This window comes from Peromyscus leucopus, chromosome 7 (genome assembly GCF_004664715.2).
Source record: "Peromyscus leucopus breed LL Stock chromosome 7, UCI_PerLeu_2.1, whole genome shotgun sequence".
In the NCBI taxonomy this organism is placed as follows: domain Eukaryota; kingdom Metazoa; phylum Chordata; class Mammalia; order Rodentia; family Cricetidae; genus Peromyscus; species Peromyscus leucopus.
In genome coordinates, this window is record NC_051069.1 from 99,580,482 (window position 1) to 99,597,150 (window position 16,669).

General features: G+C 43.6%; 1 protein-coding gene across 4 annotated transcripts in view; it reads right to left on the reverse strand.

The window, feature by feature from the left end:
- Mlh1 (mutL homolog 1) overlaps nt 1-16,669 on the reverse strand; it is a 44,049-nt gene that overhangs the window by 13,836 nt on the left and 13,544 nt on the right. For all 4 annotated transcript variants that reach the window (XM_028860023.2, XM_028860021.2, XM_037207986.1 and 1 more), the window contains 5 exons: nt 16,574-16,662; nt 13,774-13,886; nt 7,732-7,825; nt 5,684-5,837; nt 1,996-2,372 (listed from right to left, as the gene is read on the reverse strand). In XM_028860023.2, the coding sequence (XP_028715856.1) occupies nt 1,996-2,372; nt 5,684-5,837; nt 7,732-7,825; nt 13,774-13,886; nt 16,574-16,662 (827 nt within the window). The remainder of the gene's footprint in view (nt 1-1,995; nt 2,373-5,683; nt 5,838-7,731; nt 7,826-13,773; nt 13,887-16,573; nt 16,663-16,669) is intronic.

Genomic DNA, 16,669 nt, shown 5'->3' on the forward strand with positions numbered 1-16,669 from the left:
TTAGAAAAGGGAAGCCCGCATGCTTACTGTCTAGCAGGAAAGTTAGCAACAGAAAGACTTAAAATCCAATTTTAAATGCTTAATTAAAAAGTTCTTTTATGTGTACAGCTGTTTTGCCTGCATGTATGTCTGTACACCACATGCATTCCTGATGCCTATAGAGGCCAAAGAGGGCACTGGATTCTCTGGGAGTAGAGTTACAGACAGCTGTGACCCGGCATGTCCTAGATGCTAGGAATCATGGGTCATCTATAACCTGAGTCATCTGTAAGAACAACCAGTGCTCTTCTTAACTACTGAGCCATTTTTCTAGTTGAAGAAAAAAGTTTTAATAGTGGCAGATGCTAGGAAGAAAATACAAGGCCATATAACAGACTGATGGGAATGTATGAGGGAAGGGATCTTTTTGTCTGAATGGACAACATGGTGGTTTGAGTGAGAATGACCCCCATATCTGAATACTTGATCCCCAGTTGGTAGAACGTTTGGGAAGATTAGGATATATGGCCTTGTTGGAAGAGGTGTGTCACTGGGAGCGGGCTTGAGGTTTCAAAAGCCTATAGTAGGCCCAGTCTCTCTCATTCCGCCTCCAACTTGTAGATGAGATATAAGCTCTCAGCTACTGCTCCAGCGTCATGCCTGCCTGCCTGCCTGCCCACTGCCATGCTTCCTGCTATAGCGATGGTGGACTAGTCCTCTGAACTGTAAGAAGCCCCAAATTAATGCTTTTTCTTTGTAAGTTGCCTTGGTCATGGTGTCTCCTCATACCAACAGAAAATTAACTAGACAGAATGCCTTTGGGAAAAGGTGACATTTGAGCTGAGACATGAGTGACAAGAGCCCAGAGTTCCAGGCTGAGGAACACCAAGGGCCTAAGAAGCTCAGCCAGTCCAGGCCAGTCCCAAGGGTCACGTGACTACAATACTGCAAGAGGGAAGAGGGAAGCAAGGTGAGATTTAGGCTATCATCCTATGTGTAATGCCCTGAAAAGGCTTTCAGTGGGAGGAATATAACCCTCTTTTTCTTTAAAGTTTTTTGACTGCCCTGTGATAAATAGCACTCAGTTCCCCAAATGATGAACAAATGGAATTATTTCCTTGGCGGAGTAAGAACATTAAACAAGATAATACATATAAAGTACCCAGCTTGAAAATACCTGCATCATTTATTCTCTGACAAAACTTCCTTAAAAGCTGCCTTGGTAGGCCACCGCAGGAACGAGCAAACCAGAGTTCAACAGTACGTCCACATGGAATGTTCACGCTGGTGCCAGAGCTCTTGATGGCACCTCCAGAACATGCACCGCAGGCAAGTGGTTTTCAACTGAGCACCAGGTCACTGCCAGCTCATGACATGACTGGCCACCTCATGAGCCTCAGTGGGACTCAGTATTGGGGAACTTGTCAGAGCACACACTAGAAGTGCTCACGGTTAAACGGCCTTTCAATTACTCTAGCCCACACTAACTCTTCTCCCCTGGGCTCACAATTGTCAGGGAACTCTGTAAACTGAGCTGCTTCTGAAGGGAGCAACAGCAGCTGTGGCGAAGATGGAGAGCCATTTCAGGCTTTTCTCTTCAGTCACACCGGGTATCAAGGGTTTGCCAAGTGCTTTCTTAAAAGCAAAAGTCGAGGGAGCTGGAGAGATGGCTCAGCGGTTAAGAGCACCAGCTGCTCTTCCAGAGGTCCTGAGTTCAATTCCCGCAACCACATGGTGGCTCACAACCATCTATAATGAGATCCGGTGCCCTCTTCTTACCTGCAGGCATACATGCAGACAGAATACTGTATATATAATAAATAAATAAATCTTAAAAAAAAAAAAATCGCATCTGTGCTCCTTCCAATGTGTTCCTAAGACATAAAACCACCAACATGTAAGACTCACAGGAAACCACGTGAGCCACTGTCAAATGCACACAGTAGCAGAAGGCACAACTCATTTGTGGAGAACCTGCTAGAAGACAGTTTTAATGGAGAACAAAGGAGACCACACCTGGGGTTGCCTGGACTGGAAGAGGGTGCTGCTTTTTGTGCCACTTCAGAAACCCCTCTTACTGCGTCCCTCTCCAAGTTCTGACTGACGGCAGCTGCTTCTGTCGGGGCTGGGAGCTCAGCCATCTCCTCATCCTTCTGCACGGCTTCTTCAGGAGGGCCCTCTGTTCTACCCCCTTGGACAGGGTCCTGGGGCTGGCTGGGCAGAACCTTGCCCAGAGGCTGTAGAAAGGCGTCAAGCTTCTGGTCCCGGGAGTCTGTACGGACCATCTGGTGAGCATAGACCTTATCACCACTTCCACTAGTAGATGAGGAAGTCACACCTGTCGTGGATTTAACCACCTCCCCAGAGGGTCCAGCGAGTCCTGGAAGCAAGGTCTGTTTCAAAAGAGAAGACAGAAGGGTCAGACTTTAGCACATAAATATCCAGATCCCAAAAAAGAACAGGACTGGATGAAGACATCAGAGCCAGATGGAGTTATATCAGGTATCAGTGCAGAAGCAAATTTCATTAAAGGAGTATAAAATGTTCATAAGCATAACATTCAAAAATTAAGCAAAGTTCTTATAATCTTAAAACTAGGTTGAAATAAAAAGTGAAAAATTTTTATATTTTGTCTATTTTTCTACTATAAAAAGATTTTTTTATTTTTTATGGTAAAACATACACAGCATAAAACATACCATTTTAAACTATTTTTAAGCTAGAATACCATGGCAGTGAATACATTCACACAGCTGTGCATCCATTTCGCCCCTCCCAACTCACACTAGACTTCCCATCCCCTCCTCATCCCAGGCCCTGGCAACTACCATTCCACAGTTTGGGTTTTTGTTGTTGTTTTTTAATTTCTTTGTCAGGGGACTGACCCCAGGCCTCTCACATAATAAATGCGTATTCTACCACTCACTGAACTATAGCCTAAGAATTCTACTTTTTTTTTTTTTTTTTTTTTTTTTTTTGGTTTTTTGAGACAGGGTCTCTCTGTGTAGTTTTGGTGCCTGTCCTGGATCTTTCTCTGTAGACCAGGCTGGCCTCGAACTCACAGAGATCCGCCTGGCTCTGCCTCCCGAGTGCTGGATTAAAGGTGTGCACCACCACCACCACCACCACCACCACCACCACCACCACCACCACCACCACCTAGCGAGAATTCTACTTTTAAATACACTTCCTTCCTTTATTCTGTCCACTGGTGTATAAAAACCAGTGATTACCCAGAAGCAGTGGAAACCCCAGGGTCCCAGATTCTAGTTACCAAATACCAATCCCACTGTGAGAGACGCAGAAAACTCCACTGAACTCCCAAGACCCACTGTGATGGAGAGGGACATACACTTATGCCTTCCTCAAGAGAAAAGTAAAATGTTCAACAGATTCTCCTGACATCTTGATGTTCATAATTGAAACACAGGGAGAGAATGACAGGGACAAGGCCCAGCAGGGGATGATTCTGAAGCAGCCACTCTGGATTCCGGCCCAATGTACTCCTGCTGTGGGGGCAGGGACTTACCACCCAGGTTCAAGTTTCACTGTGTGCTCTCTCTCTCTCTCTCTCCCCCACAGGAAAGCTTCAGCCCTATTCCATTCACCCAAGGCAGAAACATGCCCAGTGATTTGGCTCCTGCCCACCAAAAAGAGGAAGATGGACACACGAATGAACCCAACAAAGGATGTCTTCAGATGAAGAATTACTGGTATAAAATGAATGGGAGGGGCAGGGTGACAGACAGGCAAACTGATTGTAGGTTGTGATTCAGGAAGTTCTGAGCCAAATCAACAATAATGTGAATGTACTTAACACCACTGATCAGTACATATGGTCAAATGCCTCAAATGCTAAATTCTGTTATGTCTCTTTTAGCCATAGTTTGTAACATCCAAACATCACCACTTGGACCGGAGTATGAGAATTTACAACACTGTGAGAGAGGGTCACTGGCAGTATGGAAAACTAAGATATGATGATATGGCTTTTTTTTTTTTTTTCTTTGAGGGATCAAACCAGAATGAACAAAATATACAAGTGAAAAGATTCCAGGCAAAAGAATGTCTTTAAGGGGCTGGAGAGATGGCTCAGAGGTTAAGAGCACTGGCTGTTCAATTCCCAGCACCCATATGGCAGCTCACAACTGTCTGTAACTCCAGTTCCAGGGGATCCAACAGCCTTACACATACATACATGCAGGCAAAACACCATTGCACATAAGGTAAAAATAAATTAATTTTAAAAAAGAAGCATGTTTTTGTGTCTGAATATAGTTATGCCTCTAGATTTCCAACTCAAAGGCAATACAGAGGATCAGAGAGAGTTAAATAACACCACAAAGAAACAATCAACCAATCCAAATGCACATTATGCTACAGGAAACCTAGAGAAGTCACTGAGAACAGCATTTTTTTAAAAAGGAGAAGCCAGGACTGTCAAGATGGCTCAGTGGGTAAAAGTGCTTGTAGCCAAGCTTGATAACCTGGGTTAAGTCCTGGAAGTCACAGGCTAGAAGGGGAGAACTGACTGGGAAAGTTACCTTCTGATCTCCACATGCTCGCCATAGTACACGTGTACATCCCCCAGATAAAAGAAAGGCAGTGGCTTTACTTCATTCAAAGAGACTGAAGAGACTCGAAGGCAGCCCTAGTGGCACACACCTGTAATCCCAGTTCTTGGGAGGCAGAGGCAGGAGGATCAGAAGTTCAAGTTTCCTCAGCTACAAGCAAATTCAAGGCCATCCTAGGCTATGAAACCCTGTTTCCCCCAAAATAATAAATACACAAAGAGAGCACCAACTTAAGAGATTCAAAAAATGTAAGAAGCAAATATTATGACTGGACATCACTAGATACGGATGTGAACACAGGTGGTATTAAACGAACTCTCTCGATAATTAAGACATTTGAATACAGACTAAGTAGTAAATGATGTTATTGCTATTAATTTTATTAGGTGTAGTATTTATATTATGTTATATAGAAACTTCTTAGATGTATAATGAAGTATTAGGAAGAAATCAATGTCTAAAATGTGCTTTCATATGTACTTTCCCCTTCACTAAGCAAGATAGGAATAGTTAAACCAGCAGGGCAAACGCTGGTGTTGTTAAAGCTGGATTACAGGTATATGTACCATTTAATTTCACCTGTGTTCAGAAATATGCATAACAACAAAAACCAAGAAAGGTGTTCCCCCTATTCAAAAGGGAACACTTTCTTTGAAGACAGTCACAATGCAGAGGAGGGGCTGGGAGGATGGCTCAGTGGCAGGAACATCTGCTGAGCAAGCATGAGGACCTGATTCAAATGCCCGGCACTCCAGTCAAGTCTGGCCTGGCTACAGCATCTATTGCCCCATCACTGAGGCAGAGACAGGCAGATCCTGAGATCCCACGTGCCCGTCAGCCTCGCTCAGAGAGCACCAGTGCAGGGGAAGCCAGGCTCAAGGCAATAAGGAGATAGAAAAAAAAATCAACATCCTGCTCTGGCCTCTGCATACAAATGTGTGGCTGCATGACACACACACACACACCCCAGAGAAAAATGTTACTGAAAGAAAACTATTAAAGCAGTACAAAGACAATTCAAAATTACATTAAAACAGTCTGAGTTTTTATGATGTGAACACATTTTGAAGCAGCAAGGGCTCAGAGGACGGCGGAGGTAGACGGAAGTAGACGGAGGTAGACGCCCTCACCTGGGTGAAATACATCCTGGACGAGTTGGAGCCCAAGAGCTTGCCTTCGACATGCTGTTGCACGCGCTCAAGGATGCTCTCTTCATGCAGAAAGTGAACTTCATGCTTGGTGGGATGCACATTGACATCTACATTCTGGGGACTGATTTCCAAACTGGGGGGAGGAGAGAGAGAGAGAGAGATCACAAAAGATGGGAAAATCTCCATGTGGTGACTAGACAATTTGGAGAGGCCCAATCACCACAGCCTCAAAGTTCAGGATCAAGTCAGAGAGACTGAGTGCCACCTCTGGTATCGAGGAGCTGTGCACCATCTTTCTTGGCCTTAGTTTCATTTATAAAGTGGACACAACAGCTCTTCTCACTGCACAGATTTACAGTGGGAATTAAGTACATACAAGGCACTTTACATGGGTATGGTAGTTATTACAGGTCAGCTGTCAGCTCTCTAGAGCTGTTGGATTGTGACCTCAGGCAAGTACCTAACTTGTCTGAATGTTTTCTCAGCTTTAAAGATAGGTAACTATCAAACTGTCCTCTCCACTCACTTTTCAGGGAAAAAAAAAACCCCAACAACTTGCTAGTCACCTCAGAGTTCTTACCCCCCCTCCAAGTCCATCTGTCATGGCTTGCTGACAATGGAGCTTTGTGATATGAAGCTCTGTCGGTAGAGGCTACTTCAGGGGTGAGGGAGGAGTTTCCTAAGCCGGCTTTAGGAACAAGTCTGTCAGACTTCTTGCACGCCAAGCCAGCGGCAGGTCATTTCTTCTGGTAGGCAGTGCACCCCCACAGCAGTTCCTCAGGGTGGAGAGGAGTGCCTCCCACTTCTCCCCAGGGCAGCAAGCCAGTGACATTCTTTCATGGGCTTTGTCTCGGCACAGAGGACTGAAGGACGAAGGCGAGAAGCTCTATTAATATCTCAGCCCTGGGACGGCTGCTCTCGGCACCTGTTCTCCTGCCACTCATCCCTTACGACTCAGCTCCCTGACTTGAATTCAGTATGTAATTTTTTTCAATAAACTTCCCTTGTTCTGTTGCATGATTTCTATCTCCTGTTTAGATCCCACCTAGTACAAAGACAGAACACACTGATGACATTATGGATTCATTACCCAGCGAAGAAACACAAGATGGAGTCAACAACTGCACATTAAATCTAAAAAACGACTTTAGTCTCCGGCCAGAGCACCCTGAACGTGCCTGATCTCATCTAAGAGCCATCATGAACCATGGTTTTTACTTTCCTTCTCATTTCCGTAAGAGCAGAACAAAGACAACTTTTTTGAGAGAGGTTCTTGCTACACTGGCCTGGAACTTAAAATTCTCCCAAATGCTGGGTTTATAGGACTGTTCTAGAAGGCTCAGCTAAGAATGAACTTCCAACAGTTTCTGCCAGAAGGCTAAGGTTTCAAACCTCAAAGATCTCAGTATGAACTGGTCCTTTGTGTAGCCTTGTTGCAAAGAGAATGGTCACTCTTGGTTTTTAAACGTTTCTTCAGACAAGCAGAACAAGAAATAAGGAAGAGACCCTGACTTTTTTGGGGGTGTTTGGTCTGAATAAGGCAAGTCCTAAACTATGTGTGGTAACTGAAAAATGAATGCCAAATTATTTAAGTAAGCCACTGGGATCTGCCAAGCTAAGATAAGAACCCTACAGGAAGGCAGGTAGACAAAGGCAGTTAGCATGCAGGCCCACCAACCAGAATCCACAGAGATGAAGGGAGAAAATCGACCCCACAAAAGGGCCTTCGGACTTCCACATGTGTTCTGTGCCCCATGCTTGCTTTTCTGCTCTCTCTATCCTCTCCAGTAAGTACACAAATAAAATCTTTAAAAATGTTTAAAGACTCCCCACAGGGCAGGATGCTGTTTCATGACCCCAGCAGGAGGAACCACAGATTCCCTACGCAAGAACCGGGCTGTTTTCCAGGGGGGGGGACAGAGCATCCTTTCGCCAGCAGTGCTCAGGATCTGCCCGGGCTGAACACGGCTAGGCAATCTCTTTCACAGAGGGACACTGAGGATCTCAGAGAGGCTACATTACATTACCTGAGGTACAGGAATGGGTGTGTGTTTTTGGGCAAATATGCAGCGTATACAGTTTCTATGGCTTTTCTCAAGGCAGCTGATTCTACCAGCCGGTCTGAAAAGCAAAAGGAGAGGAACCAGTTCAAAATCATCCTTCAAGACAAGGCCACAGGTGCATCATGAAGTCACCTTGGGAAGAACACCTCTGGAGCGACAACCTTATCAGACGCCCTTTATCCATCACCACTTCCCAGCATCTCCTACAGGTTTGGGGCTCTTCCTCTCATCAAGCAGCAGAAAAGACGAGAGGTGTCCAATTCTGCCTCCTCACTCCTTTCCCCATAAGCTCCTGTACACTGGCTTTACTGTCTTTGGACCTCAGCAGTCCTCAGATGTTTTAATCCAAAGAGACAAAGCTACCAATCACCCACGGCAAAAGCTGAGAAATACCACAGCGGGGAAAACTAACGTAATCCAGCCAAGTGTCCAGCACTGCAACAGAGGTGTGCGTGACACACGTGACACACGCTAGACGAGAGGCAGCTAGCTCTGTCCAAGGAGTTCCAACACGAGGGTCCTGCAGTTGGTCACTTTACTCTCTGGGGCCGCCTCCCAGCTCCCAAATAAATACAGAGACTTATTCTTACTTATGAATGTCCAGCCTCAGCTCGGCTTGTTTCTAGCCAGCTTTTCTAACTTCAGTTATCCTCTTCCTCTTTAACTATGTTTTGCCTCTGGGCTTTTTACCTTTCTTTTTATACATCTTTCTTTCCTTCTTACTCTGTGGCTGGCTGGCTGGTCCCTGGCGTCCTCCTCTCCTCTTTTCCTTGCTCTTTGTGCTCTCTTCCCTAGATTTCTCCTCCTATTTATTCTCTGCCCAACAGCCCCACCTACTTCTCTCTCCTGCCATGTAGATCTCTATTAGACCAATCAGGTGTTTTAGACAGGCAAAGTAAAATAGCTTTACAGAGTTAAACAAATGCAAAATAAAAGAATGCAACATATCTTTATATCATTAAACAAATATTCTATAGCATAAATAAGTGTAACACATCTTAAAATAATATTCACAACAGGTTCCATACTAAATGGTGAAGGGTAAGAGCAAGCTTTCCAGCACCTCAGGCAATCAAACAGCTCTATGCATGGTTAAGGTAATTTAAATGACGCAGGCTTGGCGGCTACAGATAAAGGCTAGGAGAAGTTAAGACTAAAGACAGAGGAAGATCTGTTTTCAGAAAAACCTAGCTCTCTTTTCTCCTGAGACAGATTTTAAAGGACAGCTTGATGAACTGGCAGCTGAGGATATGTCCCATCTTTATATTTCTAAAGAGTGATGACTTTATCAGCAAGGAGACAATTGTTCTGAGTGAGGACACAGGTCTAGTCGTGTACCTGACAAGACAGATGGAGCAAATCTGCCAAAGTCTCTCAAAGTGAGGCTGGCTATCACAGTGACCTTCGTCCACGCTCCCTAGGTGAGCCGAGCACACACAGGAGGACAGAAGAGGAAACCGGCCTGTTTCTGCCATTGTGAACAAACTGCCCAATGTTAACGCAGACTGTGGTACACGGACCATCAAAACCACGAACAAGGCAGTCAGATGACACTCAGCTGACTTTTGCTTGTCTGCCTGCAGTCAACATGTGTGATACAGAGCAGTTACTTCTTAATTTTTTAAAAAACGCTGGCTTATTTTGGGGGGCAGAAGTACATGTGGTGGTCAGAGGATGTGGTGGTTTGAATAGGTATGGCCCCTATTAACTCATAAGTATGAATGCTGGGCCTACAGGGAGTGGAACTATTAGGAGGTGTGGCCTTGTTGGACGAAGTGTGCCACTGTGGGGGTGGGCTCTGAGGTCTCCTATGCTCAAGCTACACCCAGTGTGGTTCACAGTCTCCTTCTGCCGCCTGTGGATCCAGATGGAGATCTCTCAGCTCTTCTCCAGCACCATGTCTGCCTGCATGCTGCCATTCTTCTTACCATGACGATAATGGACTAAATATTGAAATTGTAAGCCAGCCCCAATTAAATATTTTCCTTACTAAGAGTTGCTGTGGCCATGGTGTCTTTTCTCAGCAACAGAAACCCTAACGAAGACAGAGGACAATTTGCAGGAGTACTGTGTGGGTCCCGGGACCCAAACTCAGGTCATCAGGCTTGCTGACAAGTATCTTTACCTGCTGAGCCTTCACACTGTCCCCCAGTGCTGTTAATCTTATGTTTAGAACAAAACAAATAAAATGCTATCCCCAAGACTTGCACATAAGCCTTTGGGATAGAAGGGAAAATGTCTGCTAACATAAATGGCATTAAGAGGACCTGTCTACAGTGGTTGGCCTCTCCTAACCGCTCCTGGATCGCTCTGAACAACTGCTGTAAACATACATGACTTGGAGGCTAGAGAAGTGGCTCTTGTTGCTGCTCTTCCACAGGACCCAGAACCCACATCAGGCAGCTCACCACTACCTGAAGCTCTAGCTCTAGGGAACCAACTCTCTTCTGAACTCTGCAGGCACTGCACTCTCACATTCATGCATGTATGAGTGCGCACATGCACACACAGGCACACACAGGCACACACACAAATAAAAAAATTGTTTTAAGATGTATAATTTGAGATATTATAGCCACTTACTGCTAAAAAAGAAGAAAATATACAATTTCCAATAGCAAACAAAGAATTTAAGAACTAAACTTATGAGGAAATGCTTTCCAATAAAGGCAAAGGACCTGTAAGACACCACAGAGATACATGTGCACATGTACACTGCTGTGCTATGCACAATAGCAAGAAAATAGAATCATCCTAGATGTTTATCACTAGATAAATAATGAGAATGTGGTCTATACATACAATGGAATTTTATTAAGTCATAAAGAAAACTGAAATCATTAAGTTTACAGAAAAACGAATTGAACTGGAAATTATAGCGAGTTAACTCAGGAACTAAGTTAACTTAGGTAGACAAATGTGGCATGGGACAGACCACCGTGACATGAAAATGGAAATGGAACTACTAGGCATGGAAGGACACAGGCAGGGGGAGGGGAGCTGAGGATGGACAAAATGTATGCATGAAAATGCCATGAAACCTTTGCTTTGTATGCAAATTAAGAAACAAAGTAAATATATCTATGCCTTTAAAAAAACAAAACAAAAAACCCATGTTAGAGGTGACTCTCTAAAGAAGCCCATATACCCCTGGGCTGGAGAGATGGCTCAGCAGTTAAGACCACCTGTTGCTTTGCAGAGGGCCCAGGTCAGTTCCCAGCACCCACATGGTAGTTCACAACCATCCTTAACTCTAGTTTCAGGGGATCCAACCACTTCTTGCCTCCAAGGGCACCAGGCATACACATGGTAGACAAATATACATGGAGGCAAAACATTCATACATGCAAAATGAATACATTTATTTTCAAAGCCTATACCCATGTCTTAGGTATATACTATCCTCTTTCTAAGTCTTCCTCCTTCATTCCCTCAATACCCATCTTAAATCTGTATTAAAAAGTGATTCTTCATTAAAGAAGATGAGGGCAAATGTAATATGACTCAAAAGTATCTCTTGAACATACAAGTAGCAGTTGAGTAGAAATCTGTCATGTTGGATAATAGGGGCTGTGAGGGTTCATTTTCATTGTCAAGTTAACCAAGTTTGGAATCACCTATGAGATACAGTTTGGGGCATATCTGTAAGGTCATTTCCAGAGAAGTTGAACTGAGACCAGCTCTGAAATTGGGTGGCACCATCCTATGGCCTAAGGTCCAAGGATAAATAAAAAGGAAAAAAGGAGAAAGCAGCTGGGTGTTAGCATTCATCTACCCTTGCTTCTTGACTGTGGGAGCAATATGACCAACTTTGTTAAATTCCTGCCATATTGGGTTGATTATATGCCCTCAGACCAGTGATTCTCTGTTGGGAGCCTTGCGGTCTAGTTTTGGACCAGTATATGAGTGCTTGTCCAACAGGTCCAGATGAGGTAAAAGCCCACAGGGACAGTCTTACTCGGCAAGAACCAGTGGACTTCAGGATACTGCAGGATACTGCTGGGACCTCTTCTCTCTCGTGATATTGATGATTCTCTTGGTGGATTTAGTGTCATTTTGTCAATCTTGCATGGAACACATGTGTGATCATTCCTGGAAACCCAATTTTTCTCCAATATTTTCCCCTAAAATTCTTTGGGAGCTGATGCTTCTCAGGGAAGCCAGCTGTCTGAAAGAGCCTGGGAGCTGTTCTGATTCAGAGCTGACAGGATCGGAGGCAGATCACCCCTATTTCTGTAAATATGTTTTGAATGATATTGTTGTTCTTGAAAATGTGTGCCTATGTCAATTACCTTTTAGTTTTGTAAAGACAGGATGTACCCAACTCGATATTTGGCCAAGCCAGCAAAATGATAACTTGTTTTGGGTTTAAAGATGTTTTGATGTTAAAGTTGGGAAAAACACATTTGACATATTTGTTTTTGCTGGGGGTTAATGGAGGATGGAAAAAACAAAGCAATTGGTTTGTTATTATGGAAAAAAAAAATAAAGCAATTGTTCATGGAGAAAAAAAAAAAAAAAAAGAACCAGAGGACCAGAAAGATTGATTTGAGGTTGTATATTCTAGATATGACAGGCAAGCCACACCTATGAATCTCAACAGTATAGCTGCTTAAACAAGAAATACCTGAACAATGACTGAACCAATTGTAATGCTAATAGGGGTGAAGGAAATCTTAATGGGCCAGATTTCAGATGAAAAGCCACGGTCAATTAATGGTTGATTAAAGAGAAAGGATTAATGTTTCCCAGGGAGGAGCCCTCTGATTTGTTATTGAATTCTTGGTAATTAGTCATAAAACATATACATACAAGCAACAATATGGACCCAGGAAGTTGTATTTATATATGTATTCGTGTGTGTGTGTGTGTGTGTGTGTGTGTGTGTGTGTGTGTGTATTTATATAAAAAATACAAGGATGTGACATTGAGAGGAAGCCGGGAGGAGACAGAAGAAATTGGAAGGAGTATAGAAACTATGGAAACCATGTAACTCTAATTAAAAATAGAAATAAGTATATTTAAAAAAAAAAAGTGATTCTTAGTAAACTCCAATTTTGCTTAAAAACAAAAAAAAAAAAAAACTTTGAAGCTAGGCCCTCTGCTTAAGGGGTCCCCAGGTAGTAGGATCAGGATCCATCTCTGTGCATGAGCTGGCTTTTTAGAGCCCACTACCTATGGTGGGACACCTCAAATAGCCTTGAGGCAAGGGGAGGGGCTTAGACCTGCCTCAACTGAATGTACCAGGCTCTGCTGACTCCTCGAGGGAGTCCTTACCTTCTTGTAGGAGGAAATGGGGAGTGGGTTGGAGCAGAAGGTGGGGGAAGGCTGGAGGGGTGGGATGAGGGAAGAGGGGGATCTGTGATTGATATGTAAAATGAATAAAAAAATTTTTAATAAAAAATAATATGAAAATCAAATAAATGGGAAGATGCTTCCTGCATCTGAACAGAAGCTAAGTTGAGACTGTGGGGGTTGGGGGGCAATGTACTCTAGCACCATCCAACCCTTGCAATATATAATTAAGCCACACAACTCCAAAAGTCAAATGGCACTTAATAAGAATCATGTAAATAATAGTAATCAGAGAGAAAAGAACTAATTCAAGGTAATTTAATTTCCTCCTTGACATCTAGAATTATCCTTAGTGTTATAAATTTAATTCTTTAAAAGAAAAACTCTCAAGGGTCTTAGGATTCAGCTTTTTAGTGACAATGCTTATACCCAAGTCTTGGTTTTCTGCTGTACAATGTGGAAAAGCAGTCCTGACCTCGGGTAGAGTTGGACCTGCTTGTGAAGGCTGTGATGCAAACACATGAGGAGGGCATTCTGGCCTGCACAGCTCAAGGTAACGAACCAGACTGTGACAGCCAACACCACATACTTAAGATAAAACAGGGCTAAATTCTGACATGAAGTTTTTCCCTGTGCAATTGAACCTGTGAGTCAGGAACTCTCCAGGTCCATAAAGCTCTATGTGCAGACACTTGGCTCTTTCTCACTTACGGTTGATGAAGAGTAGGAAAATGCACTTCTTCACAGAGTAGTTCGCATTGGATATATAGCCATTCATTTTGAAAGCCAGGGTTTTATCCTCACACCCAACTTCTATCAGCTCTCTGTTTAGAAAAGAGAAATTTTGAGATTTTTCTAAGTATAAGAAATCTCACATTATAAAAGAATCACAATAGGAAAACAAAAACAAAAACAAACAAACAAACAAACAAACAAACAAACAAACAAAAAAAACCCAGGGCTCTTTCCCATAAACCAACTCTGGAAAAAAAAGAAAAAAAAAAGGCCTGAGCCTAGGTTCAGCTGAGGTCCCGTGAGTCTACACCATCTGTCCATCCATCTGTCCACCCACCTTCTCAGTGTTTTCAGGTACTTATGTTGAGTGTGGGACACTACTCCAACTGCTGAGAAGTAAAGACGAGTCTAAGCTCTCAATCCTTACTTTGCTTGAAATTTTATCGTCACTAACCCCCAAAGCTGTAAGTCCCAAAACTCATCTCTGCTGACCTGAACCTTGACTGTACTGCACAGCACCAATGAGGTGCCCAAGAGTGGTTACTGGTAAGGACAGGTAAACAAGAGTCAGTCGGTCTCTCTGAAAAGCCATACTTATTTCTTCCTAAGTTTTCAGAATGAACCTTTTGGCAACTAGGTAATTCCTAGCAGCCTTCACATTCCATTTCAGTCTTCACAGACTCCAGAGATTTCCTTCTTGTCCTGTTATTTTTCTTTGGAGGCATCAGCACAGCCTGCTAATGAATGGCATAATTATCTCACTTCCTTCCAACTAGAGTCCTGAGAGAGCAAGAATCACTCCATCTGTTCACTACTATATCCCTACTACAGTACAACACTCACTAGACTTTGCTGTGTAGACCAGAGATTCTTTTCCTGCAGTAGCATGCCCTCTGAGTCCTAGGGAGCAGAGTGCAGCCTGCAGTGTTGTACAGACACACTGACCCACAGACCGTTTCTTTCTCCAATGTCTCAGGCCAGTTTGGAAACCTACTTCCTTCTCTCTCTCTCTGTCTCTCTCTCTCTCTGTCTCTCTGTCTCTGTCTCTCTCTCTCTCTCTCTCTCTCTCCCTTCCTTCCTTCCTTTCTCTCTCTCTCTCTCTTCCTTCCTTCCTTCCTTTCTTTCTCTTTCTTTCTCTCTCTCTTTCCTCCCTCCCTTCCTTCTTTCCTTCCATCCTTCTCTCTGTCTTTGTCTGTCTGTCTCTCTCTCTTCCTTTTTCCGAGACAGGGTTTCTCTGTGTAGTTTTGGAGCCTATCCTGGAACTCGCTCTGTAGACCAGGCTGGCCATGAACTCACAGAGATCCGCCTGGCTCTGCCTCCTGAGTGCTGGGATTTAAGGGGTGCCCCACCACCGCCCAGCTTGTTCATGTTTTTGTTTTCTTTGGAAACCTACTTCTGGAAATGCTCTCTAGGGACCATGTCCAATCTCTTATAGCTCCTAGGGAGTGCATAAGTAGTGTTCAGTCTTAAAATCTTGTCAAAAGCTCTTAAAAGTTACCCTGTAGAACAGAGATCTTCCTTTGATCTAGGAGTACAGCTTTGTAAATGAACTCATTTACATTTAATTAGGAAGAAAAGGTGGTGACAAGCGGACTCCTTCTTCCTTTGGTTTGACTCAAAGAACCAACAGTTTGTCCTTGGAAGTAGAATCTCAGTCCTAGGACAACTGCCCATGATGCTTTAGAGACCTTGGAAAAGTCAAGGCAGATTCGGTTAGCTCCATGTGTGCCTCATGTATGCTTGGCACAGGAAGAATCTTAATATTGTCACCTGGGGTATGGCGTGGGCCTTAGGGACTTTGTGAAGTCCAAATCAGGAATTCCTAGCAAGAAACCTGTGATGGAAATGGTGGGTTTTACAAACAGAGGGGCGCTCAAGAGGAACTCGTAATATAAGCAAATTCTTCTCTTGGGCCTTCTTTGTTAATGACGGGCTGCTAACACCAGCAAATGTAGTCTTAAGAACAGAAAATTTCGGCCGGGCGGTGGTGGCGCACGCCTTTAATCCCAGCACTCGGGAGGCAGAGGCAGGCGGATCTCTGTGAGTTCGAGGCCAGCCTGGGCTACCAAGTGAGTTCCAGGAAAGGCGCAAAGCTACACAGAGAAACCCTGTCTCAAAAAAAACAAACAAAAACAAACAAAAAAAAAGAACAGAAAATTTCGCCGGGCGGTGGTGGCACAAGCCTCTAATCTCAGCATGTGGGAGGCAGAGACAGGGGGATCTCTGTGATTTCAAGGCCAGCCTGGTCTACAGAGTGAGTTCCAGGACAGGCTCCAAAGCTACACAAAGAAACCCTGCCTTGAAAAACCAAAAATAAATAAATAAATAAATAAATAAAAATAAAAAAAGGAAAACAGAAAAATTTCATTCACCTTTACACCCCTAACTTCTGATACAAATCTTGAAATAAGAAAGGCAATTAATCAATGCTGAATGACAAGTAAATTAAATCCTCACCTGGCAATAGTGCAATAAAAGGAAAACAGGAACATTAAGGGTGACAGAATTCTAAATTACAAACATTTTGAAAACAAAGTCCAAAAGAACAAATGGATATACAGGCACAGCATTCAGGAGACAAAACTCCCAGAGAGCACTGATTACATGAGATAGAGACTGGATCAACGAACGTGAAACATGAAAACAGGCCTGGATATCTGACTACGCCAACTCTAACAGCATCCATTGTCTCGGCAGGTTTGAAAATAATGCAATGGGTTGATGAATCAACGGAAGGGATTCGAAAGATTTTGTTAACCATGGATTACTCACATACCGACTAACAGCGTTTCCGAAGATGGAACGAATGTTGTCCACGGTTGTGGCATTGGGTAGTGTTCTGATATCGGCCACTGTCTCACCTTGCTGGAAA